We start from the raw sequence: 27,723 nt of genomic DNA, 5'->3' as shown, positions 1-27,723 counted from the left end.
GCAACCCTAAAATGATGCAGAAAAATAATAGAAAAACAAGAACAAATAATACACAAAATTATGAGGTTCGACAAGATTTTCCACATCTTAGGTGAGATAAGATCTTAATTTACTATCGAGAAAAATAGGGTTACAACTCTCAACCTCACTCATCTCTTACATTGCATTACAGAAAAAAAAACGATTTACTACAAAATATATAATGAAATAGAAAAGTTATGAAAATACCTATACGGCCTTAGAAAAGATAGAATTAAATAGATAATATCCCCAACATCCTTGACCCGAACCGAACCGTGGGGGGTATCATCATTTTCGTATTATTTCGGCGCATAGCATTTTTGGATTGGATTAAAATCGGTCGGAAATCGGAATTGTTCTCCCTCTTTCTCTGGATAGAAGGTCGTAATCGATCCTAAGAACCCTAGAATCGGAAATTTGATCTGAAAACCACCGATTCAGAGGAATTTGATCTGAAAATCACCGATTCAGAGGAATCTTGGCGTGACTCCGATACCGATATTTAATGCCATTGTTTATATCCCATGCTCTGAATCACCTCTCCACGAGTCGTTAGGAGAGAAAGAACTGAGAAGCATTTCTTTCTCCTCCGGTAATCGAAAGCTCGAAGCTCTGATCATCAGAGGCAAAATCGCGACAATGTCTGGTCGATCGACGTATAACAGACAAGACGGAAACAGAGGCGCGATGCGAACTCAGAAGAAATTTGTCCCGAAGACGACCAATACCAATACTACAATTTCAACAAAAGAACCCCTCGTTCCAAAACCCGCGCTCTCTACTTCTCTCAGACGATCTTTCCCTACACAATCATCCGATGTTGCAGCAGCTACGACTTCCTCCTCATCTTCCAGCAGCAGCAGTATCGCCACCGCCACCGCCACCGCCACCGCCACCGCCAACGCCACCACCACCACCGCCACTTCGATTACTACTAATAGTAGGGTTCGATTGGGTGAGAATGGGGACTGGGTTTCTAATCGTCAACAAGGTGGGAACTTCGTTAATTATCTTCCACATGATGAAGCTGTCGCCTCCGGCCTCGGTGCTGAAGATGGCGCTTTGGATGCGGTAGAATCTCAGCGTGTCGTCGACCTTCTCAACAGGGAGTTGTCTCGCTTGCTCAACTTGCCCCCTAGAGATTTCTGGAGAGAAGGTTAGTTTCCACCTTATGTTGTGATTGTTTTATTTTTGGGAGTTTTGAAGCTGTTCTGTTCATTAATACTCTCACTAGTCTGTAATTTGGAGGGTTGCCACTTTTTGGACTTGTTGAATCTAGAAGAGGCGATTTTAGATCCTTAAGTGTTGCATGGGTTATCCTTTATACATTTAGCTCTCAAAATTTCAGCGTGATTGGAATTGGGTGTGAGATTCAATTTTGGAATTAGGAACTCATAAACGTAACTTGAGATTCCATTTGAATATTGGCGGATAGTTTGGAACTCCAGGCCTGGCGGAAGTTTAAAATCTCGTGGGCCTAGTGGTAGTTGGTTACATATTGAATCACTTTGTATGTCTCATACTGTATTTTAGTACAGAAATGATGCTACCAATCAGTATCTGCTTGTAAACACTGCTGGCAGATGGTAATACAGGATTGTCTACATATGCTTTTTCGTGTTTTTGCTAAAGATGCAGCAACAATGAATTGTGACTTAGTGTTGTTTGGTCGAGCTGTTCACAGCACTTCTACCTGTTACATTAGGCATTCCTGTTGGAATTTGTTGCGAGACAATTAGTGCATCTTTCGTCATAATTGCATCAATAGAGGGATTGGGAATAATAGAAAGGATGGGAACTTGACGTAAGTCATTTATTATTTTAAAAGAGTTAATTCAATTTCTTTAACCATGGAAATTTGTCAGTCACCCCCTTCTCTTATCCTTAATGTAATTGTTGCCGAAGCATCTTATTGGCTGGAGGAATAGGTAGAATTATGGAACTATTTAGTTGATTATCCTAAATTATATTCCAAATCAACTCACCATCTTTTTTCTATAAGCAACATTGGCACATTCATCTTCTGTCTCTCATGTGTGTCAGTCTGGTTGATGTAATCGGTGAATAGTTCCCTCCATGTGCATTATTACTTTGGTCATTGTTATCTCAAAATGTGGTTGGTTCACTTGTCAAACTCAAATGGTATAATTTTTCAGCAGTAATGAGAATTATTTATGTTTTGTCTATCTATTTGTTTATTTATTTATTTTTGTGGATATAGTGGCCAGTGATGCTTCCTTGCACGATTTTCTGGATAGCTATCTACAGTTTAGAAATCGATGGTATGACTTCCCTCACCGGGGAGCCAAGGGAATAGTCGCAGGGGTCATTGTTGGAGAATTAGAGCTTAGCCGTCGTGTCTTTATGGCCTTATATCGCATGTAAGTTTCAATTCTGATTTCATGAATACTTACTAGTTCCTTCAATGCCCGTCCTTGTTTAGTTTGTTCTCTATGTTTTCCACCGTCTGATCTTTGGTTTGTTTAAAAACTTCTTGTTGAAACAGATCTTCCAATAGGGATCCTGGTGCCCTGGCCAGTGACAGCCTTAGTGCTAAGGAGCATGGAGGTTTCTTCTCTCTCTTTTGCTGTAAATTGTCCTTATATCATTATTTATTCATGTGGTGAGTTTTCATCCAAAACCATTACACTTTGTGGCTATATAAAGCTTGAAATATGGTTGAAAAGTCCACCTTTCTGACTAAGTTGTTGGTGGCTGACAATATGAGGATAAAATTCTGTACACATTGAGCCATATAGTTGAGGTGCTTACAAAATTTGACATGTGGCCAATCTAGAGGGTGCGCTCTTTATGCCGCAGCATGATTGGCTGCATCAGCCTTCCACATTGTTGAGATCACTGAGCTATCAAGGCAAGCTTCCTTTATGCGCTGTGCAGGGCATTTTTTTTTTTTGGGTGTGGATTACTTCTTTAAGATCATAAATGATAAAAATGAACCTGAGCTTAATTGTTCATGAATATTTGTCTCTCATATTTCACAAGAATTTATGATTTTCTCACAATCTAATATTTATGCGGGAATTTATGTATTTATTGATGTGCCATGTGGGATGATGATGGCAATTCTAACCATTGGATAGATGTAGATGCCTTGAATTAGCCACATATCAAATTTCAGAGTCTAATTCACTCAAATACCCTAATGTGTAAATGCATCCTCATGTATGTCAATGCATGTGTATGGTACTCCAACCACCACTATGCAATCTCCTATAATCCTGAAATTTCAAATATCTATTTTGCCACTTGGCAAACACTATTTAGGCTCAAATTTTGGCTCCATCAGATCTTCTACATGGCACATGCAACCTCCTATAATCCTGATAAGATTTGTTACATATTTATTTATAAACACTTTGTTCTGAATTTATTATACTATCATACTTCAACCTAAAAATTGGAGAATTAAAATACACTACTATAGAAATATCTCAAGAATTTTCTTGGTGAAAAATTGCTGAAGATGTAGTTGTTAACTAGGATATGATATAATTTTTTTTTTTTTCAAAATGCATTATTATTTTGTTGTATTTTTTGTTGGCCAAACACCAAATTCACTATTATTCATTGATTCTCCATGTAGCCATTTTGCAGGAAAAGAAGCTACTTGACTTGCCAAAGTTGTTGGATATATGTGCTGTATATGGTCATGACAATGAGGAGCTAACTAAATTACTGGTAAGTCTTTTCATCGAAATAGATTATCTCTTCTATTGCTTCACGGCCTTCCTTTACTCTTCTGTTTTGAGTTTTGACTCCAAACTTTGGTATGTGGCTAAGATAGTTTCTGTTGACTGTAATTTCTTTGGGACTAACATTGATCTATGCGAAGATTTGGAAACTAAATCTGCAAAAAGCTTTGGTTGATGGATCACTACCTTATTATACCTGACAGAGTGCTGCTTCCCTTCTTGACATTAGCTTTTATGGTGTAATTTGAATTGTTATTATCCATATTCATTCTTTCTGACAAGTGTGCTTTGCCAGGTTATTAATTCTCTGAAAGCGCAGCCAAAGATCCATGAAAATTTAGCATCTGTGGTATCTCATTTCCTGAACATTGTCCACACAATGCATCAACGTTGCAGCTCATCACTAGAGGTATTTTATCTTTAAATGGGTTGTTGTGTATAAGTGGATTTACTTGAAATCTGATGTTACTGGCTCTCCTTTTACATATACTCCATTTCACAGATCAGTGATTTTGGCTTTTATATTTTCTTTGTAATTACCATAGAAGAATCTTTTGGAAAGAGGCCCTGAAAGATTTAGTTGTGAAAGAAAAGGGCAGTAGGAATTTCTAGGTTATTAATTTTCTTCAATCCTAGTGCTTGTACCAGTTGTTTCTTATTGACTTTTCTCAATCAATAAACAAAAGAGAAAGTTGTTTTAGCCCATCTTTAGGTGCTTGCTTTATTTCTTTTCTGTGGCATTTCATGTTTTGTTGTTAGTATATAATGCACACTCCATGAATGACTCTGCTTGAGATCCAAGTTAGTATTTGATTCACAAAGCATTTTGGTTCCTGTCTTTAGGCTTCCTTTTTCTCTCCTCTTATCTGGAGTTTTCTCTGTGGCATCACCTTGGGACCAATGCTTGTTAAGTCTCTAAATCCTTAAGTTTATTTTAGGCCATTTACTTTTTCTCCTTGGAATCAGTTTGAAAGTTTTTTTCTCTTGAGTCCTTAGTCTAGTTTGTCAACTTAAATTTGTTTTAGAAACAGAAGTTCACCTTTAGGTTAGTTATACATTTGCACTTTTTTGTACCTGGGGTCAAGTTACTTTTGTGCCTTTAGGTTAGTTAACTTCACTACCATTAGTGAAGTTAATGGTTTTGAACCCCATCATAATTAGCCTTTTACTTTTGACGTTGACTGATTCTGTTGTAGCAGGTTGATGTTGAATTCTCATACATTAAAACTTTTCAAAATTGTCATAATTTGCTTTAAATGAGTCTATGTGGGGTTTCAAAAAATAGTTTTTCGTTGTTTTTTGCCACCGGCCAACTTGATGAGATATGCTTTGGTGTCGATCTGCCAAATTCAAGTTGCAAGACATATCTTGAAAGTGTATCTCAGCCAGTCCGTGGTTATCATTTTCTTTGGGGAGGGGGTGGGAGGGAGGGAGTTATATGCAAGCCAGGGAAAAAGATCATAGTTTATGTTGGAAATAATTGTACTTTGTCAATATGTTACCAGAAAAATTTGCATCACCAATTAATCCCCCATTTGTTTATCAGTAATGGAAAATATTTGGCAAGTGCTCTGTAATATTGGCGAATCTTGCACATTATGCAGCAGTTGATGTGGTGTTTGCTTTGTTTCTTGTTCTTTGGATGTGGTATTGCATTCATCTGGTGGATGGATGAGTTGCCTATGGAATACCTTAATCTTTGGAACACTGTTAACATTTTTCAGTTTTTGATTTTAGGTGGTGAGAAAGTTGCTTCTTTCTTTTTTTCTTTTTATTTATTGATGTTAAGTAAATAGGTATTACCTATTCAGCATGGATGATGATGTTAGAATGGGACACTGAGGGATCTGTGCTACCTTGCTGTAACATTCTAGGCCTTTTAACCCCTATAACTGTCACGACCTGTCTGGAATTGATAACCATCTCAAATGAGGGTTTCATGCTCAATTGTCACTGGGAAAATGTAGGGGATTCCTTTGTGCATGAATACTGGGTACCCAATAAGGACATTCTATGTTTTTAAATTTTCAACCACAGGATATGACGAGAATTTTCCGTTGTTGGAAATTTTCCGTGTCAGAAACATGTTGACACTTTTTGATTGAAATTTTTTTAAGTCTTCACGATTATTGCTTACTTGTGCTATTAAGTTATGGCTTATCCAAAATTTTTGTGTGTATTATTTACTTAAATGAAGTAATTTATTTCACACATCTTTCAGTGATTATTTGTTGGCTGCTCGGGTTGATTGAGGTCTGTACTTCCAATACTTCATGCTAATGTTTTATCCTAATGCAATCTATAGTTGAGTGGAAAAAGCCTAGAATAAGTTTTTGATTTTGACATAAGGAGAAAGTCGTGTTGTGTTGTTTCGTCTTTTCTACTTTTTCTGTTTTTTTTCAATTAACTTGTATATCATTTATAGATTTCTGATGCAATCAGTGTATAAATTAGTAGTTATTTACGAAGATATTTCCAAACTTTATTAAAATATTAAATGATTGTAAGGATCTTTCAAAGAAGCCACCACCTTGTTCCATATAATTTAACACTGTAAAACATACGCATTAGAGTTTTAAGACTAGAATGCAGTGTACTTATTTCTCAGTAACTCACATCTTAGGTAGGACTAGTAGGTCATACAGTTAGTTAACCTTTACATTTGATCTGGGATTTTGACAAGTGTGGAAGGGAGAATCTACAAGTATAATTTATTACCAAGTGGGCATGCAATGTTTTCTTTATTGTTCTTTACTACTTTTACTGTCATGCCTGCGATGGGATTTTGTTTTTAAAATGAAGAGATCAGCAGATTACTGGGCTTCGTGAAGGATAGGCTAGAAACCATGTAACAAGCACCTCTGCTTTCTGAAATTTTGTTTTGTGACTGTCACATAGTCACAAGACTCACAACAGGCCTGGTTTGACACACTAGGAAAAATTCAGACTTATTATACATTCATGTTTTAAATTATTATTATTTGATTTCATTGTACTTTATGTTGAATAGCGTACTCAAATTACATACTTTTATTTTGCACACTTACATGAACTAAGAAAGTTTGGAAATGAATCTTATAAGGGACATCAGCTCTCGTTGTGGCTCAAAAAATGGTGGTGGGCCATGAGGGGAACACTTCCATTAAGTAGGCCATAGAAAGAACATTATGGTAAAACCCAGCATTTGGTGTTAGGACATCCTTTGGATTAGCCACAAGTAACGTTTTTCCCATGTCAACCATATAGCCCACAATGTATTTTGAACTTTTATTATTATATTTTCAGCCGATAAATCAACAGTGCCAAAGTTGACCTCTCAACTCTCTTTTTGAAAGCTTGATACCACTACATTTTGGCTGAATGTCAGATATATAGATGGTGATGTGGACGAATATATGTAGGGCCTGTGGGGAGCAGCCTCTCATTGATTGACCATGAAGGAAACATTAGCTCATCTTATAATTTTTTAAAAAGCTGAGGAAAGGACTCAAGTAGCTGAACCCGAATAGTTGGAACAAGGCTTAGTCTTGAGCTGAGTAGAGTGATTACCTTATAATAGCTTGAAAAAACTGAATAGATGTATTAGCCTTTCGGTTTTGTTGAGGCCAGTGTGTCTGATTTTAACTATGTGTTAGACATTCAATCTGTAATTTTTTATTAGGAATTTATGAGTATGAAAAATTGCAGAAGCTATTTTAAACATTTTATTTCAAGTGGGGAAAAAAATTATCTGGTGTTTTTTTTTTTTTTGGGTAAGTAAACAATTATCTTATGTCATGAGAATAATATACAGGTCTTATTTTCCTCTGGAATCCATGAAGACAGTCGACTTTATGCAGATTTCTTAGAGGCAAGTTACTTTTCTTTTCTAAGAATATGGGGAAGGTCCGTGCTGACCAACTGAGTACTTATTTTCATTAGGGCAGATAGATGTATAGATGCTTGTACATCAGGTTAGCTGCTTTGGTTTGAGCTTCGTACTTTTCTGTACAGGTGATGGACTTTGTAAACGATGCAATTGCATCATTTTCTACTTTTGTTAATGCCTACAAACCTGCAGCTGTATTCTTCTCTTGTCCTGTTGAAACAAGGTAATATTTTTTTATGCTGGGATATTGATGTTAATTTAATATGACTATAATAGATGGTAACTGGCTTCTATGAGTATTAGAATCTGAGGCACACTTGTGTTGGATGTGGCATTTGATCTGTCCCATCAAGAAATTCTCCTAAGCAATAACAAATCTGATAAATAAAATGGTAAAACCTATATGCCATTTACCAGAATTGTTTGGCTGGACATTAAGTAATTATCCAGAGGAGATTGAATCAATTAAACTGTCCCACCACATTCACTTTTTAGCTGGGAGATCCTTTGTAGTGAACCTCCTAAGTGGCGGCATGATGGATGCTTACCCACTGCCTTTGATCAAGTTTGTGCTGAAATTCTGTTCTGGGGTTTAATGTTAATTAATTCCAAAGCTAAATACACGTTTCTTAGGAAAAAAGTGGTTTTATAATCCAATCTAATGCTATTTTACTGAGTTTATGCAGTTATGGAAACGGGGAACTACTCACTACCCTTTCAAGATTACACGATTCATTGCTTCCATCTTTACAACAGGGTTTGAGACATATGTTTACAGCTCAAGCAGATACAGTTCAGAACTTGGTTGGAGAAAACCAGTCCAATATTGCTAGTAGTTTCAAGATGTTATCAACAAGAATTGTTAACTTTGGTTGGCAATTACTGGATATCTGTTATCTTAGTGATGAAGTATTTCTAGGTGGCCTTCAGTTTCTGGCTTCAACAAAGATGTTTCCTGCCAATGTTGAGGATCCAGTAATAAGGGGAGATATTTTGGTTCAAACTTTTAGGGAGATACATGGAGAAGTTTCAAATTATTCTCAAGAGAACCAGAGGAAAGGAACATTCTTTCAGAACATTGAAAAAAATTACAGAATGTTGAACAGACTTGAGAATCTACGTGGTAGTGGTAAGTGCTCAAAACTTACAGGCTTCGTTTGGTCTGACTCTCAACTCTTCCAATAGATTATACTAATAACATTCAACTATGATGATATGGTAGTCATTGAATGACACATGTTGAAGAGCACCTAAAAGGCTATTCATACAAGTCTTTAATTTAAGAGATGAGGAATTTTTTATTTGGATGAGTCTAGCTTCTTGGTCCGAAATATGGAGGATGGATTGGGGGGTCCTTGATAGCTATTGTGCAAGAATCTACATGGAGTCTTGTTAAAGTTATGGACTAAGTATGAATTTGCAATACATCTTCAGTTTTATATATCTTAAAACATTAGCTTAGAAGTACTGTTTAAGTTGTTTGAGAAGGAATGCTAGTGGAGTTAATGGGACGTGGTTCCCTGAAAGAGAGTCTGAAAAGTTTACTCTTCAAAAAGAGCTGAACTAACTCAACTAGAATATGTGCACAGAGATATGTTGCTTCTTAAATCAGTTTCATTGACCTGGTTATGATGTTTCAGGCACAGTGAATCTCTCAACCAATATGCAAAGATGAGGTGTTTTGAGGCACATTGATCATACAGAGTATTGTTACATGGTATCTAAGCTGGATACTTTGGGCTGGTTTGGCAATGTACCTGGAACCCTCGGAACACTATGGCAGTACAATGTTCCACAAATAACCACATTAGTATCACTTCAACCAAAAGAAAAAACCACATTAATATCACATTGTTAACCTGTTAGGTGGGATACCTGCCACCAAGTTCAGATCTTTCATAACAAGCAATAATACCTCATAGCTGTATCTGTTAAGGTCTAGCAAGTGCTCATGGTTTCACCAACTCAAGCTTCTAAAATGGATACCTTTTATACTTAAACCCATTAATAGAATGGTGTCTAACATGTTAGATGGGAAATACATCCAAATTTCTGTTATGGACATCACGAAATAAAGAGCCATATCCTCACTCCTTGTTCCATATGTAAGTTCTGTCCTTTTTTTTTTTCCCATGCTCCCTTTTGTGTCCAGGATATTGGAAATAAAACTAAAACCTCAATTTCTTGTCTGTATCTGTTAAAGAACCGTATCTCTACATGTTAAACTTAGCATCAAGATTCATTTGCTATCTTTTTAAGGCTTTCTTATGGTGTCACTGCAGTGCTGCTTCAGTACTTATACACAACTGTTATCCTTTTGAGAAACTACGTAGTTTGTACAGTCTAAGTAGTCTATTGATATATTTTTTGTATGAGTAAAAAAAAGGGCAGATATTTTTGGAATGGGCTACATGATCTATATAAACTTTTATATAGAAATAAAGAATCTCTTAAATTTTCAGGTTTTGTACATGCTTGTTATTTTTCCTTTGTTTACATAGTGACTGCATGTTGAAAATAACTCTCAACTGAAAAATACAGAGTTTGAAGCAACTAATTTTAAAATCTGTGTATTTGCAGGATGGATTTTCATGGATGAAGAACAATATCAATATTTATGCCGTGTTGTGATGCCTCCATCTTCAAAAGTTGTAACTAGAGAACACAACGGACCACCTTTACTCACAAACAAGGTGCAGATGGATGAAGATGCTGCAATTACTGAGTCCAAGATCAGTCAAATAAAAGATCTCTTCCCTGAATATGGCAAAGGATTCCTCTCTGCATGTCTTGAAGTTTACAATCAAAACTCAGAAGAGGTGATTCAGAGGATACTGGATGGAACTCTACATGAAGATTTACAGTCCCTAGATATTTCCCTAGAAAATATTCCACCACCCAAATCTGCATCTTCTGTGGGTAGGAATTATAAAGGAAAAGGGGCACTAATAGAGCCTGCAGTGTTGCCTTCTGATGGTGTGGTTGCTGCAGTGAAGGATACCAGGGGATCCTCATCTTCTGGTTCATCTTTCACTGGATGGTATATCAGGAAGTCCAAGGATGGTTTGCCTGACCCTAGCACCTTGGACTTGAGAAATGACAAGGATTTAGCTAAGACTTCACTTCTTGCATCGCAGTACGAGTATGAAGATGAATATGATGACTCATTTGATGACTTGGGTTTGAGTCTTGTGGATTCTGGATTTGAGGAGCCAGAGATACTTCGAGACAGGATCAGCACAACTCGGGGGAAATCTCGGGGAGATGAAACTGGAATCTCTGGCTCAAACCCGTATGGTTCTAAATTGAATTCTCAGAAGCAGCCCCAGTTTTATGTCAAGGATGGTAAGAACTATAGCTACAAAGTTTCTGGTTCTGTTGCGGTTGGAAGTGCTCAGGAAGCTGCAGTAGTAAATCAAGCGCAGAGAGAAATGATTCATGGTCTTGGCCGTGGTGGAAACGTTCCCCTCGGGGCTGGTAGAACACTGACCGGGGCTGATGAACAGCCGGAGAACCAGTCAGAGACTCCTGAGACAGGAGGGAGAGGGAATATGACACACTCAAGGGGCAGAGGAAGAAGAGGAGGTGGTAGCAATCATTACAGAAAGGATAGAGCCATGAAGAAGCACTTCTCAGGACTAGGTGGCTACTAAAGGACATGAATGGAACTGATACATCAGTTGTAATACCTTCTTTGTCAGGTATTTTTATTATTGCCATTCTGGTTCTCAGATTTATTAAACAGACATAGCATGCTTTTGTTGGGATAAAATGTACAGTCCTTCACCCTGTCATTTGTTTGTGCATGCACAGTTTTGAACCCCTCTTAAATGTTTCAATTAAGTTCTTAGAAGTGGGCAAAGGTACTTTTTCACTTAATTTCGTTTGAACTGTATCAGTCTTTTGATTTTTGAAGAACAAGGTTCTGTGGGCTCTATGGGTGATGCTTGCCATGGGCTGGTCACAAGGAAGAAGGAACAGTTCGTAAGGGCAGACCCAAGGGTACCCTTTGCTTGCTGAAATTCACCCAAATGATAAAAGCCGTCAAGTAAAAGTGCTGTAGGCTGTAGCCATTTTGGGAGAGCGTATAAGGTTAAAGATCATTAGATCACGTTGCACTTCATGGTGAGATTGTCTGGTGAGACCTGAGATCCATCCGGGTGTGGAGTCTTGAGATTCCTCTGAAGTAGCAAGAAACGTCTGTTGGAGGGTCTAACCCAAAACCTTGAGGTAATAATGATGGCGCAACTCATATTTCTCAAGCATCACACCATTAACCATGTTGGAGCTTATATCGGGTTAGCAACATTTTCACAATGGATGCAAAGGCACTAAGGATCTGGACTTTGATACCACATTGGAGGGATCAATCCAAAACCTTAAGTTAATAGTGAAGGCAACTCATATTACTCAAGCACGACCCAATGAGGTCCATCTCAAGCCAGCCACGCTTCTGCTATAGGTGCTACAAAAGGGAATTGTCACTGCCTTGAATAATTATGTCTTGTTTGTTGATGCATGCTCCTTATGAACAAGTAAAACTCTTGCATGGTTGGTTGTTAATGTTATACATCTCTCATTCATATGTAACAAATAACCAACTGGTTGTGAAAAGTTACTTTTCCAATGATTTACAGTCATTCTTGCCTGGTCATGGATTCATGTAGCCGACCCTATTTAGTTGAGAAAATAGTTAATTGTTGTTGTTTTTTTTTTAAGGGTAATCTACAATGCCACCCCCTGGAGAATGCTAATATTAGAGGGACATCCCCTCTCTTTCACCAAATTAGACTCGGATCTCCTACCGTCAGTCAATGTTAGAGAATATACCATGAATGCTGACATCAACAGTTCATTTTTTTTTTCAAATATCATCTTACCCTTCAAAATAAGGGATTATCGATATTACCCTCACCTACACACACCCTTTAACCTTCTATCATTTGAAATGCTGATATCAGCATCCCACTGCAGGACGCTGGAAGAAAGGAGGGTTTCAGGAAGGTGGATGAAGAAAGAAGGAATGGTGGCGGCACCGGAGTCCACAGGGCCTCTAACTCCGAACTTGGACTCATCAAATTGCTTCACCGCTGCAGCTCTATCATAGTCTTGGTCACTGGTGTGACCTTTGATCGTCATCTTTACTCTATATGATTCGTAATTGTTATTTTATTTTATTTTATTTTTTCACAGTGAAGGCATAGAATTTATTAATTTCCATGAAAATAGAAAATTATATCACGAAAGATAAGAGTTCATATCCTCCATGGGGTACCTTTACCTCGCCTTTGAAGTACTTTTCTATCAGATCTTTGAACTCTTTGCTGACGTCTTTGATATCGATCGGAACTTCTTTCTTCTGTGGTTGGATTAAACTGATCTCGGGAACAGTAGGGCTTTCATTGGATGAATCATTTTCGGATGAGAAGAATCTGAGCTTCCAAGGAGTTGAAGTCACAATGATGGCAAGGGAAAAAGGATTTGGTCTGCAAGTTGGAGGTGAGAGAAGATTGAGAGTATATAAGGGACCGAATCTTAACAGAGCTCGTCTCATGACTTTTAGAGTTTTTTTTTTTCCCGGTCTAGGGCTTTAGCAAATCAGATGTAACAAATGGTCCGTTCGATTAGCTTTCAGTTGTTTGAATCAACTTTGGAAAGAAAATTTTGTAACAAACTTCTCCAGCATCAATATACCTATCTGTCGATTTTCTTTGGCTCCAGTTGGGAGCAGAAGGATCTCCAATGAACAAGGATATGAATTAGGCGAAGAAAAATGAAGTGTTTAGTAGCCGGAGAAGAGAGGAGTCACCTTGGAACAATGTGTTCCCGCCGCTGCAATTTATGGGAACAGAAATGGAGAAGAGGAAGGGGCAAGGTTTATTGAGCCTTAGATGAAGATTTGTCGGCAGCCGTTGAACTTAAAAGTGAATGGAGATAGAGAAGTCGACGGGAGGCGACGTAGTTGTTATTGTAACTTGGGCACTGAAGTGAAAGCTTTATGGCTGTGGTGGAAGGGAGAACACTTGAGCGGAAGCAAGTCATAGAAGCAAATTATAGTAGCAGAAAAAGCTTAGATCCAGGTGAAGAGAGGTATTTTTGGGATAATAAGAAAATGGTGTTTTGCTCATAAGGGCTAAATTATCATTTCATAACATCACTTAACAAAAACTGATGGCAGGAGGTCTGAGTCTAATTTGGTGAAAGAGAGGGGGTGCCCGACTAATATTGGCATTCTTCTGGGAGTGGCGCTGTAAGTTATCCTTTTTTTAATAGATGCCTGGTGAAACACATTGGAGAGAGAGAGAGAGAGAGAGAGAGAGAGAGAGAGAGAGAGAGAGAGAGAGAGAGAGAGAGAGAGAGAGAGAGAGAGAGAGAGAGAGAGGCCTAACCATTAAAGGCAACACTTAAAAAGCATGAATTGGAGAAAATTGTGACATTGCTTTGATATGTTAGTTAGAGAGGCCTACCCATTCAAGGCAACACTTAAAAGGCATGCATTGAAGAAAATTGTGAGGTCTAGGAAACTATAAATAGATTTGACAGGTTCGTTTGGTTCAACTAATTTTCAGACAAAGTATTTCATGTTTCCCTTGTCTGTCTCTCGTGGTTGTGAACCGTTGGAGAGCACGGTCTCCACCATCATTATTTATTTTTTGGGATAATGTCTTCTCGGGGAGGGAAAATAATCCTTTGTTTTTCTCATTCCTGTTTTTCCTTGTTTTGCTACTTGCAGAACGCGACACGTGGACAACTTTAAGACCAACGCACCGGATGTAATAATCCTCACCCAATTTTGACCGTTGGTCTCCTTATTATCCACGTGTCGCATTCTGCAGGTAGCAAAACAAGGAAAAACATGGATAAGAAAAACAGAGGATTTTGATCCCTCGGGGAGGGGGAGTGCAGTCACTGCCATAGTCTTCTCTCTCTTTCCCCATATGAAATGACCTATATGGACAAAGAAGAGAGATAGACCGAGAGGGACATTTGTGGAGACCGTGCTCTCCCTAAGGGTGTCAAATTGATATGGTACAAGCCATATATGCCTCATATCAATACCGTATCGAATAGTGACTTGGTATAGGAACTTTATATCGATATCGTATCAGATTTGTTTGGTTCGATATGTACTAGTATTCAATATGGTATCGGTACGGTATGATATGTTTTATTAAGTCATATCCCATACCGATGCCATATCGAATTAATTCGATATGGTTCGATACCTATAATTTGATATGGTATCGATTTTGGTTTTCGGTAGAGGTTGACACCCTTAGCTCTCCCACATATAACACTCTCCCTTATTTTTGTTACAATCAAACTTTTTTTAATTTTTTTCTATCAATGCATTGAATATACATCCAATTAAATGCAGACACAACTGATTAGTGATGCGGGGGGAAATGGGTTTGGTAGGTAACGAAGTGAAAGAATGAATAAGTTAGTATTTACAGACCTTAATCATATCAACGGAAATATGAAATGCCTTGTTAATTAAACTGATGAGTTGAAGTCTAGAAGTTGTATAATTATGTCAATTGATGATCAGTGGTCCATGAAAGCAATAGCCTCATCGCAGCTTTCTTGTGTTAGAATTCTACTCTTTATCATATTTATCTTTGGACTCTTTTACTCAAATCACATTTTCTTGCTATTGAATCATTGGTTGCATTTGAAGTTAATTAAAGAAAGCATGCCAATGTTCTTATCTTAAGAAACAACCTTCCATGAAAGCCACCCTATATGAACATTGCCCCTATTAAAAGAGTTATATAGTAGTACCAGAGAGAACAGATCCCCTCAAAAACAATCCTTTCTCCTTTTTATCATTCAGTTCTCCTTCCACATACGTAGCTTCTTTGAAACGTATGACCTTGGCCCGCCTTATATCACCCTTTTCCTCCCTTCCACTCTTCATCATCATACATTCCTTTCTCCCCACAAAATAAGGAAAAAAGAGGAGACTCTTCTGGGAAATCTTGTTCCAAACGAGATTGTTTGTATGTCTGCATTCTAACATCAAACAAAGTGTGTGTTGTGTGTGTGTGTGTGTGTGGTTGGCCCACATCTTTGTAGATGATCCATGGCAGAGTTTCAAAAATGGGAATTGAATCAAACCAATAAGGGAAGGTTCGGTTTTGATTTGGTTTGGTTTAGGTTGTTTATCGGTGTGTTATCAGGTCATTTTTTGTTTTGTTCCTATTTGGGTTTGTTTAACATATAAAAATATATGCAAACAAAAGGGCAATAGAATGTTATCCACTTGTATGTCATTGTGTCAATAAGCAAACCAATAGAAAGCTACGTGGAGGCCTTTGAGCAAGGTAGTGTGGTCTTTTTGTATCTGCTTGTCCCTAGGTGTAACACACGCAAGTGGGCAGCATTCTTTTCTCCACACATAAATTATGAAAAAAAAAATACCATTTTTTTAGTTTGGTTTAGTGTCAATCAATTTCATTTTGGTTTGATTTCGAAATACCCAATCCAAAGCCGATCTAATGAGAATCGATTCAGTCTGGTTCGGTCCAGTTTCCCCGGTTTGATTTGCATTTTGGCACCATCTCCATCTATGCCTTTAAGTATTGTATTATTGGACTCACAGAGTAGTGTATCATGGGTTCACATAATTTTTTAGGGTTCTCAAGCCTACAAGTCTCTCCTTCCAGGATGCAGGACACGTTAGGGTTCACCTCCATGGCTTTAATCATAAAATCCATAGGGACACCATATGCATTGCTTCTCGGTTTGGCAAACAATCTCCAATAAGTAAACTTGCTATCCCATCAAGACAAGAAAAGCTTGGGGTGGTCCAGCATCGACCCCTCCCACTGCAACTATAAAGAAGGAACCTTAGACTTCACCTTCACCAAAAACTAAGAAGAAAAGAAGCCATGAAGAAGTACAGTCACTTGTTCTTACCATTTTGCCTTTCAATACTCTTACTAAGCCCATTCAAAACCCACCAATATGCATGTGACAATAGTGTCATTGACACAAGCAATCTAGCCTTCTGCAACACTTCTTTACCTTACGAGGACAGGGCCAAGGACTTGGTGTCCCGGCTTAGCCTTCAAGAGAAGGTTCAGCAACTAGTGAACACGGCCACCGGTGTGTCGAGGCTAGGTGTGCCGGGATACGAATGGTGGTCAGAAGCACTTCATGGTGTATCCAACACTGGACCAGGTGTCCATTTCAATGCTACAGTACCCGGTGCCACTAGTTTCCCCGCTGTCATACTCTCGGCGGCGACGTTTAATTCTTCATTGTGGTATGAGATGGGGCGTGTGGTGTCAACGGAGGCTAGAGCTATGTACAACTTTGGGCTTGCAGGGTTAACGTATTGGAGTCCTAATGTGAATGTGTTTCGTGACCCAAGGTGGGGGAGAGGCCAAGAGACGCCAGGAGAGGACCCCTTGGTGGTGTCCAAATATGCAGTTAACTATGTGCGTGGGCTGCAGGAGATTGCCGAGGAGGGGAAGGTTAGGAGTGATGGGCATAAGCCTCTTAAGGTTGCTAGTTGTTGTAAGCATTACACTGCCTATGATTTGGATAATTGGAAAGGGGTTGATCGTTTTCACTTCGATGCTAAGGTAATTTTTTTCTGCATTTCTGGTTATCTTAAGAAGGAAAGATGATAAAAATAGTTGAGGAATGTTATGATCTGCAGGTAACGAAGCAAGACTTGGAGGATACATTTCAGCCACCATTCAAGAGCTGTGTAGTGGAGGGAGGGGTGAGCAGTGTTATGTGTTCATATAATAGGGTGAATGGGGTACCCACCTGTGCTGATCCGGACCTCCTCAAAGGTATCATCAGAGGTCAATGGGATTTGGATGGGTTAGTGTTATTTTTTTCTCTAGCTCCAACTTCTCTCATATTTTTTATCCTTTGCTTGAAATCAATCCATTTTGTATTGGGGTATGATGTCTTATATATTCCGTTGCTTGCGCAACTAGGCTCACTCAGAAGTGCAGAGGTTGAGGGCCGGAAGGGTCCATGGCGGGCCCTGAGAATTTTTTTGGGACTATATGGGTATTTCGGAAAATTCCCATATAGGATTTTGTTATAGATTTGTAGCTAGGGATGTTAGTTTGGCCCTAATTTGAGAAAGGTGTGAGGACGAGCTGCTGTAACCCTATCCTCCATTGACAGTGAAGCAAATCTCATTTCACTGTGAACGTTAGCAATCTTACCAAACCATATAAATGTGTTTACATTGTGTCATTTTTTGTTTGTGACTTCCATTCTTTTGTACATCGTCCTAGGTTCTTTGTTCCGTTAATTTTAGACCTTCAATTCTCATCGATTTATGAAATGTTTGTTCGGAACAGATATATTGTTTCTGATTGCGACTCCATCGAGGTATTCTATAACTCCATCCACTACACTTCAACACCAGAAGATGCAGTTGCCTTGGCTCTGAAAGCAGGCCTAGACATGAACTGTGGGAGTTACCTAGGCAAGTACACAGAGAATGCAGTCAAGTTAGGAAAAGTTGAAGAATCAGTAGTAGACCAGGCCTTGATAAACGACTACATAGTCCTCATGAGGCTTGGCTTCTTTGATGGAGACCAAACCCAACTCCCATTTGGAAAACTTGGTCTCTCTGATATATGTACCAATGATCACCAAATTCTGGCCTTGGAAGCTGCTAAGCAAGGAATAGTCTTACTGGACAATGATGGTACCCTTCCTTTGTCCCCTAACAAGACCAACAGTTTAGCAGTTATAGGACCCAATGGTAATGCCACTAAGGTTATGATAAGCAACTATGCTGGTATCCCTTGTGGGTACATTAGCCCTTTACAAGGGCTACAGAAGTATGTCTCCAATGTGACTTATGAGCCGGGCTGTGCCAATGTGAAGTGCAGTGATGGGAGTCAGATTGATGCTGCTGCTAAGGCTGCAGCCACAGCTGATGCTGTAGTAGTTATTGTGGGACTTGATCAGTCAATTGAAGCTGAAGGTTTGGATAGAGTGAACTTGACTTTGCCAGGACAGCAAGAGAGCCTTGTGATGAATGTGGCAAGTGCGGCAACAGGGCCGGTAGTTCTTGTCATTATGTCTGCTGGTCCTATCGATGTATCTTTTGCAAAGAATGAGAGTAAGATTGTGGGGATCTTGTGGGTTGGCTACCCTGGTCAGTTTGGAGGAGAGGCTCTTGCACAAGTCATATTTGGAGATTATAATCCAGGTACGCTTTTCCCTCAAGTCTTTCCTTTATTTCTTGTTTCCCTTAAAAGGTTCTGTTTGGTTAAAAGTGACTTATCTTAAAAGGGTGTCAATCCGTCGGTCTCGATCAGTTTCAGGTGATCACACCAATTTAAAAGTCCCAGACACTAATTGCACTCTCTTATGCCAAGCATGGATACGTTTATATTCGATGGTCTGTTACAAGCTCATGTTCATTGGGGGTATAATTGGGTTGTAGACAGACTCATCATGCTATAAATGGCCTGATCAAACTATACGGTTGGTCCCCTGTGCTAGTCAGGCTAGAAGCTAACACCAAGAACGACTGAATATTAGTTGGTATAGGCCTAACACCAGGCTGTTTACTTATTAATCGATAATGTTTTGGGAGTAACTGATCTGAACGGTTTCCAGGCTACCACTTACCCATGTAGGTTAGCTTTTGACACCCCTAACTTAGTTGTGCCATGTGGGAGGGTGATGTGGAATCTTGACCGTTGGATTTTTAGGAAATGACATAGATTAGCAACATATCAAATTTTAATCCCAGATTCATTTATTATGTATATCCGTGCATCTTCTAGGCAATTTATATGCCTCTTATAACCTAGAATCCTAGATGATTTTTTTTTTTACTCTATTTTTCCATGTGGCAACCTTTGTTTGAGCTAAAAAATGACATATGAGAAGGGGAACTTGGCATCTACCTATCCGCATGTGGACTTGTCATGTAACAAGATGAGCGCAAACCAAGGAGGGTTACCTGATTTGTGCAGTCCAAGAAACCCTTAACCTAAGATTTATAATGGTAAACTTAAATTAAATGAAAAGAGAAGAAAACTTTTCGAAGTGGGGGTTAGGTTAAAAAATATATATATATATATATATATATGTTGATTTTACTTCACTTCAAACCAACCAGAGACTTAGGTTATGTTTGGTAGCTAAGAAAAGAAGAGAAAAAAAGTACAATTGACATAATAAAAGTAAAAATCATAATTATACCATGATTTTGTTATGTATCTGTCTCTCTTCAAATTCAAAATATTTTTGAAATTTTTTCTTTTCTTGGCTTCCAAACATAGCCATAAAATAGTTGCCTTTTATTTTTCTGGACTGGGCCATACATAAATCTCCAAGCCCAAAACCATCCTAACACAGCCATCCCAGACCCACACCCCTACATTGAGGTAATTAATATGGAACTGATCAGCTCTTTTTCTATCCAGGTGGAAGGTCACCAGTAACATGGTACCCACAAGAGTACGTGGACAAGGTGCCTATGACAGATATGAACATGAGAGCTAACAACACAGTAAACTTCCCTGGAAGAACATACAGGTTCTACACAGGCCCAAGCCTCTACCAGTTTGGGCATGGGCTTAGCTACTCCATGTTCTCCAAATTTGTAAAATCAGCTCCTTCGAACATACGACTCCCACTAAAACCATCTCATGGGCTGGATCCACTTCCCATTATCTCTTCCAAATGGGCCTTAAACTTGGCCCAAAGTGAACGGATGGTGGGCTTGGAAAACATAACATGTGAGGCCCTTCAGTTTGATGTGGAGATAGGAGTGAAGAATGAGGGAGACATGGATGGATCAGATGTGGCGTTATTGTTTTGGAAGCCACCAAGTCCAGTGGTGGTGAATGGGTCTCCTAAAGTACAGTTGATTGGGTTTGAGAGGGTAGAGGTTAAGAGAGGAAAGATTCAGGCTGTGAAGTTGAGAGTGGATGTTTGTAAGGACCTTAGTGTGGTAGATGTTGAAGGGAAGAGGAAGTTGATCTTGGGACAGCATACACTGTTGGTTGGTTCCCCCAGTGAGCACCAAGTGAAGCATTATTTGTATCTCAGGTTGCCTGAAGAGAACAAGGGAGCTATCTCATATGTGTAGTAGTAGTGACAGTCGTGAGAGGAGATATCTAATTATCTAATCTATGTTTGTAGTGTAGTAGTAATGGTTTTTTTTTTTTTTTTTTTTTTTTTTTAAACAAACGGTGTCCCCACATCCTTTGGAGTGAGAATAGTCCCTATAGCCGTTTCCACTCTGAAGAGGGCGGGAGTCCAAGGAAGAAACAAGGGTGTTTGTTAAAGATTCGAACTTAGGTAAGACGCTTCTTAAGGCGTTTTACCCTCTACGAATCACCAATTGACTAACCCCCCTTCGGGTTATAGTAGTAATGGTTGTTGTTGTAGTATATCAAGTAGTAAAAGATGTGTGTATTAACCACCAGACCATACTGATATGCATTTAGTTTTCTTGATTAAGAAGAAGATTTCTGTTTATTTTCTACTTTAAGAGAAGTTTTGAAAAAAGAATAAATAGAAGAAAAGGGAAAGAATCTCCCGAAGGTGAAAAAGGCATGTGGGCAAAAGCCATGAAGGACTGAAGAATAACATTCAGGGAGAGGGCTCGATCCTTTGACGTTGTAGCTAAAGGATCACATTTTTAATTTTTTATATTAGAGAGAACCCAAAACCTTAAAGCATTAGGTGGAAAGAATCAAGTATATAAAGGTATCAAAGACCAGAATAAACCAATGTGAGACTATAATTTTATAATTCTCAACATCTCAATAATCCCCTTTATGCGTAGCTTCAATGTACTTGGTTTTACATATGAACAAACAATTTAGGGAGGATAACAAATGAACCTGAGCTTTGAACCAAAATGACCCCGAGCCTATAATGTTGTCTTGTTTATGGTTTTAAGTATCAGACTCGTATTACTTATGGATGGATACATATCAGTATCACCGGAGCTTCATACTGATATGATACTAATTAATAAGGATTAAGCGTATAGGTCAAAAAGTGGATCATTTTTGAAATTATATTCATTATCGGTTTGATGTGGCCCGATTCTAGTTTATTCATAGAAGTACCATATCGTATTGGCCAAAATCGATACAAACACTAGTACGGATATGTTAATGAGAAATTATGAGATGAAAGCTCTGCCATAGCAATTAAAAAAACAAAAAAACAAGGGCTAAAACGGGGCCTTGATGCTTGATAATATGTTAGATTGTAACCTAAAAGTTTTGACTATTAAATGAGGATAATATGTGAAATTGTAACCTAAAAGTTCTAACTATTAAATTGAGGATTTCTCTATCCAAGGAAAAAAGAGTCCAATTAGTATTTGAAGACAAAAAGGTTCTAAATTTAACTAATATAAAAATGGATGGGGAATTGCTACTAGGTTGTGTGGTCCTTGCGCTCAAACACAAAGAGGGTGAAATGATCACCCTTATTGTCTGACCGAGTGTTGTTAGCATAGGGATTGTGCGATTTAGCAACCTATTTATGACAATTTGACACTTGAAGCCTTTAATGAGATTCTTTTGCCAGCACATGATTATTATGTCTTTAGTTATTTCCTCGCTTTGTTACCCTCAAATGGTTTAGTGTTAGGAATAAGTATGCAACTAGGAGAAAGAAACTTTTACCAAAAAAGCTAGGAGAAAGAAACTAAGTAAACAATCACACACGACATAGAAATTTAATGTGGTTTGAGAGAGTGCCTATGTAACTATGTCATCACATTAAAAGAATTAAAGAATTTTCACTAACCCAGAAAAATGCTTTACACTAGTTTTCACCTGACAATGTGATCTTCCTTGTTTGTGTCTTTTTTTTTTTTTTTTGGATGCTATATTTAAAATTTTAAAAAACCCTATATTTTATAAAATTGTATAGAAATTATATCTTTGTACATATAAAGTGGACACAAAATTATATAAGTCCAATAATAATTATATGAATCATTACAGACTACATGACATAAAACCCATCACTTGGTACACTCTTTCCAACCCTTCACTCAACCTTATACGCCGATCAATAGGCTAATATAAAACACTAATCCAAATTTAAATGGGCAAGATGAATAAGTAGAGACCACTCTCGTGAGTCATGACTCATCTCGGATAGAATTAGGTCACTAATGAGTTAATATAGAAACCCAAGTCGGGATTTTATAGAATTGCCCTTGCTTTTTACAATAATATCGATTTTTTATTATTATTTTATCCTAGTCCATACTGATGTTCAATTCGGATTGATCAAATATTGATATTGATCTCAGTTGATACTAATATGATACATTTACCCCAACATTAACCACCTGTCCAAATGTTGCTGAACAGTTTTTGAATATCAAACAGACCTCTTCATAAGGTAATTTTACTATGATCAATTTACCCTCTTTTACAATTAGTTTCGCTACAACACCTGCTACTTTAGCTAATTGTCCACTCTTTCCAAGTGTGATTTTTATATTATGTGTGGTCATGCCTAAGGGCATATCGGTTGAAGTGGATTTTTCTTTCAAAACTCCTTCCCAAATTATACAAGCTTCTTCCAAAGCATATAGCTTTCTAGATGTACATCCTCAAGTCAATTCAATATCAATGCTTTAAACCATCCCCGCAAGTCATGAGTCATGATGGGTGACTGGTGACTCGTCTGGGTTAATATAAAGATCAAAGACGGTGGTAGGCGAGCCGCGGGGATGCTACTAGTACTAATGCCATCGTTCGGCACCGGCGGGTTAATTAATTATTGAATAGAGCAGCTCCGGTTCTCTAAAGTCTCTCTGCGTGGTTGACAAAGGCTAATCCCATATATAATAAGTATTGTATTAATCATAGGGAACAACCTTTGCGTATTAGCTAGGTATGGTGTGGACCAAATCATAGACCTTATGATTTAATGGTAGGTGTTTGGAAGTTAGAATTAGTGGAGGGGTTTATTAGACAAAAAGAGAGAGGAGCCTACTGTAGTTGCTAGAGCACAAAAATCCTCCGCAGGGAGGCAGTGAGTGGCAATGAGTATCCGATAGTTGAGATGCATGCCAAGACCCTCGCAACCATTGAATCTTCATTCCTCACTCCCACTTACGATTAGACACAGAAGATTTGAATATGTTGTCAGATTACCGTATAAACATAGATTAAGCTATGTTACGGTTGTCAAGAAAAAGAATAAAAACAAAAAATCTAAGAGAGAGATAGGTACATAAATTAATCATTATATTATGATAAAAAAAAATCTAATATAAAAAATTTGCGACTAACTCGAAACTAAGAGAGCAAAATAATAATAAAATAAATCGAATCTAAAATTATCCTGGTGTGAAAAGTTTTTTCACAGAAATGGTGAATCCTTGAAAATGAGAAGGCTGATTTAGACGACTTGAAACCTGTTTAGGAGGAGGATCATTGTTTTCAGGGGCTTTGAAAAAACGTGCCACTTCAACATGCAAGTGAACCAAGTTCCTCGGAAAATCATATCAATGATAAGAATTTTGGACATCCAACAGAAGGATAGATTCGAGGAAGTTTCCTTACGCTTTGGTGGGGAAGAACCTTTTAAAGAAACAAATAAAGCAAAAGTTTTTCTTCACCAATGGAATGTGGAAGAAAGAATTCTTCTAAAGAATTCCCTCACCAGTGGTGACATGTCCATGCAATGAGAATCTTTTTCCATAAAAAACTCCCAAACCTCTTTTATTTTGGGATGGTAATATCCTTCTCTTCCAAGATTTGCAATGTCATACTTGAGAAATTCCATCTAAAAAATAGTGAATTGGAGGATCGAGTTACCTTCATCATAATTAAAAAATAAACCTAAAAAATCTACTATCGTTTTTTTAAATATTTTTCTTCTTTTCTTTCTTGAAGTGGGGGGGGGGGATTTGCATTGATTGTTTCACAAGTCAAAAGAAAAAATGGCTTATATTGAAGACACTGAACAAAAATTCTAAGATATGTAGTCGTTGATCAAACATATGACCTATGAACAATATATGCTCCCGTCAAAAAAAAGAAAAATCAAACATATAAATTTCACATGATTCTAAAATACTCTTCCTTGTTTCTTGACATTCATTCAAACATAACCATAACCATGGATGAAGAAATTCCTCCGTCATGAGAATATAGGGTCCGTTTGAAAAAGTTTCAAGAAACGCATTTCTGCCTTTTTTGTGTCAAGAAACGGAGAAACAGAACAAAAAGCGTTTGACAAACTTGTTCTGTTTCTCTTGTTTTCATAAATAAAAATCAAAATTTATGGTCATTTCTATTCCTAAAAACAGATATGATGCAACAAGTTATACTTATTTCGTCATTCCTAGAAACAAGTGAAGGCAAAGATCATTCTCTCTCTCTCTCTCTCTCTCTCTCTCTCTCTCTCTCTCTCTCTCTCTCTCTCTCCAACCATCGGTTTTGCAACCTCCGCCTGTGAAAACTCCGCTCGACAGAGAAGTACCATCGGTTCTTCGGCCTGGTTCTACGACATCCAATGACGACAAGTATCTCGATCGAGTTCTTGAGTATCAGAACGATCTTGTCGACAACTAGCGAGGAAATCCAGTGCTCACAGATCTTCGGCTACCATCAACAGATCTGAATGGAGTCCGATTCGCAGAGCATTTGATTCAACCACCATTCATTTAGTCCAAACATCTTCAATGGAAAGAGATATTTTTCCATTATATTGTCTAAAAAAATAAAAATAAAATTCTACGATAAATATTTCAAGAAACAAGATTTATCAAACACCTAAAATTTTGTTTATGTTCCCAAAAATAGAAATTTCTGTTTTTGTCATTTCTTGAAACAAAAACGGCAGAAACGTTATCAAATGAACTCATAGAGCCCGTTTGGTATCATTTCTGTTTCAGAAACGCCGTTTCGTATAAAAAATGAAAATTTCAGTTTCTGTGTCAAAATACAGTTTTTAAACGAAAAAATAGTGTTTCAAAATTTCAGATTTTTATCAGGAACAATAATTTTTTTTTTTTTTTTGTAAAATGGAACGAAACTGGGAAGACGAAACTCCATTTTTGGAATTCCGTCCAATCTCGTTTTTTCAGTTTTTTTTTTCACTTTTTGTTTTAAAAAAACAGAAACAGGCCATAAGTGCACCAAACAAAAGATTCAGTTTTTTCATTCCAATAGAACAAAAAAACTCCAAAAATATATTTTTAGAACGATACCAAACGAAACCATAGTGTAGGGACGTTTGTGTTACGTGTGATATAGGAAAAAGAAACCTTTCTTTGTCGTCTTGGAGACAATTCCATGGATAGAGAGATGCCTGACGTGCGACGAAAAAAATTACGGAGAAAAAGATCACATTACCAAAAGGAAAGCAATAAAAAAGCAAAATGCTCCTAAAAGTCCAATGCCCCAATGTCCTCCTCTCACTCTCACAGGGGAAGGGATAAAGAAAATGCACTTGGTCGGTGGATGGCGATAACACACACTCATAGAATACAATTCTCCATCAAATCTGGACCGTTCAATCGTCTAACCAAGTATTGATCAGTATCATGTTTCCAAAAAATCAACGGTCATTCTTCAAATGTGCATTGTACAACTTGGGCTCGTGTTTCACTTTTCACTTTTGTGTCCAAGAGAAGCTCCATCTAAACCATTTATTTAACGGTCTAGATCTCGATCCGTCTTTGTGTCCCCCCAAAAAAATGTGACCTTTTTTTCGCTTTTGTAAAAGCAATCGAACGGCTTTTCTATTAATTGTCCAAATTATCCTTTTCTACTCACAAAGTTCCCAACGGCTCCAGGGAACTAAAGCGGACCTAGGGGTGTCAATTATGAGTCCACGGAAAGTCCGATCGAACTTGATACATTTATGGTATAACCTGACCTAGACTAGCCTGATGAACCCAACACATTTATAAATGAACGTTCACGATGCAAGTAGCTAGCCTATTAGGCATCCGATTGAGCCTGACACATTTATGACTCAAACCGACTCTTTGTAACCCAACTGAGCCGGACCCTGTTTAATACTACATAAATTTCTTATTTTGCTATAAAACTAAAAATCTCATCTAAATCATAATATGATGCTTTTGGTGAATTCCCTTGGATGTTAAGATTTGATTCATATGACACAATGATATACATTCTTCCATCCATTAATTATTGCTATGATGGAATAGATTCTTCTTGTGATTGTTTGAGAGGTGGATTTTGTAATCGAATATTTCTAGGCATTCAACTAACTTAAGAAAATAATTTTAGGATAGGCACATTTAGAGTTCGTTTAGACTTAAATATGTTCATAGCCCGATTAAAGCCCGTTTAAGGTAGTTCAATTAAAACCCAACACCAATCGATCCGATTATAAATTGCATCATGCCCTCAAAGCTAGGTCCGTTTATTTAGATGGGTATTCACAGTGCAAGATTTCTAAATGGCCAAACCCTGTTAGGGCGATTGAGATCGACCCAACCCGAACGATTGACACCACTAAGTGGGTCAATTTAGGATCAGAACCAGGAAGGACGAGATAGTTCTGGAACGATCTTGTTTAGAACTGAAGGCCTAGTAAGGAATCGGCTTGAACCCAAAACTTGTTAGTCAAGATGCATATTGACTAACGGGAAAGTTTGGCTACGTCGCCCGTCACTGCTCACTCTATCTTCTTACCATGCCCATGTGTGTCCTGTATTGTCATTGATTAGTATCATTGGCTCTAAGAAAACAAGCAGTGTACCCAATCAATCTCGTCCTCTCATAGAAAAGTCAAGATTTGTCGTGGGACTGCCTAGACCGTCATTCTCTCTCCCTTCCACATGAAAAAGACATTGTAATGATTTTAGTCCTGAACGATCTGATACCGATTCCGAGTTTTGGAACGTTGCTGCTGGGTCCCAACTCCTAACTGCCGACAAGAGGGGAAGAAAGAGGTTCATGGAGTATTATATAGGAAATGTAGTACAAGTAGGGGTCGAAACGAGGACAACGTGGTCATTTATTATCACCGCTACAGAACCACCATCGATGATCTCCACATAAAATAGGTCTTGGGGTCCAATCTAATATTCAAATGTGAAAGTCGGAAAAGTAGATTCGTAATGCCACGTACATTCCGTCCAATGAGTTA

General features: G+C 38.0%; 2 protein-coding genes across 8 annotated transcripts; both read left to right on the top strand.

Annotated features, from left to right (window-relative positions):
• The first annotated feature begins 320 nt into the window (after window positions 1-320).
• On the top strand, window positions 321-12,864 carry LOC122073054 (activating signal cointegrator 1 complex subunit 2-like). 7 transcript variants are annotated; one of them, XR_006138641.1, is made up of 12 exons: window positions 322-1,177; window positions 2,243-2,402; window positions 2,528-2,589; window positions 2,819-2,893; window positions 3,626-3,720; window positions 4,030-4,143; window positions 7,528-7,584; window positions 7,728-7,825; window positions 8,289-8,731; window positions 10,183-11,303; window positions 11,502-11,832; window positions 12,577-12,864. XR_006138641.1 is itself a non-coding variant. In XM_042637557.1 (11 exons), exons 1-10 carry the CDS (start codon window positions 661-663, stop codon window positions 11,253-11,255), a joined length of 2,694 nt encoding a protein of 897 aa, XP_042493491.1. In that variant the 5' UTR covers window positions 321-660; the 3' UTR covers window positions 11,256-11,303; window positions 12,577-12,864. The 7 variants fall into 7 exon arrangements, 6 of the variants coding, with proteins under 6 accessions (XP_042493491.1, XP_042493490.1, XP_042493489.1 ...); XM_042637557.1 differs by lacking the exon at window positions 11,502-11,832 and having other exon boundaries at window positions 321-1,177; XM_042637556.1 differs by lacking the exon at window positions 12,577-12,864 and having other exon boundaries at window positions 321-1,177; window positions 11,519-12,256.
• Window positions 12,865-16,448: 3,584 nt separating this feature from the next.
• Window positions 16,449-21,034, top strand: LOC122072904 (probable beta-D-xylosidase 5). Its single transcript, XM_042637339.1, has 4 exons — window positions 16,449-17,195; window positions 17,273-17,442; window positions 17,937-18,799; window positions 20,028-21,034. The coding sequence occupies exons 1-4, from the start codon at window positions 16,497-16,499 to the stop codon at window positions 20,693-20,695; spliced, it is 2,400 nt and encodes a 799-aa protein (XP_042493273.1). The 5' UTR covers window positions 16,449-16,496; the 3' UTR covers window positions 20,696-21,034.
• The last annotated feature ends 6,689 nt before the right edge of the window (window positions 21,035-27,723 follow it).

This window comes from Macadamia integrifolia, chromosome 3 (assembly GCF_013358625.1).
Source record: "Macadamia integrifolia cultivar HAES 741 chromosome 3, SCU_Mint_v3, whole genome shotgun sequence".
Classification (NCBI taxonomy): domain Eukaryota; kingdom Viridiplantae; phylum Streptophyta; class Magnoliopsida; order Proteales; family Proteaceae; genus Macadamia; species Macadamia integrifolia.
The sequence above is the reverse complement of the archived record's forward strand: the minus strand, read 5'-3'. Positions and strand labels throughout refer to the sequence as shown.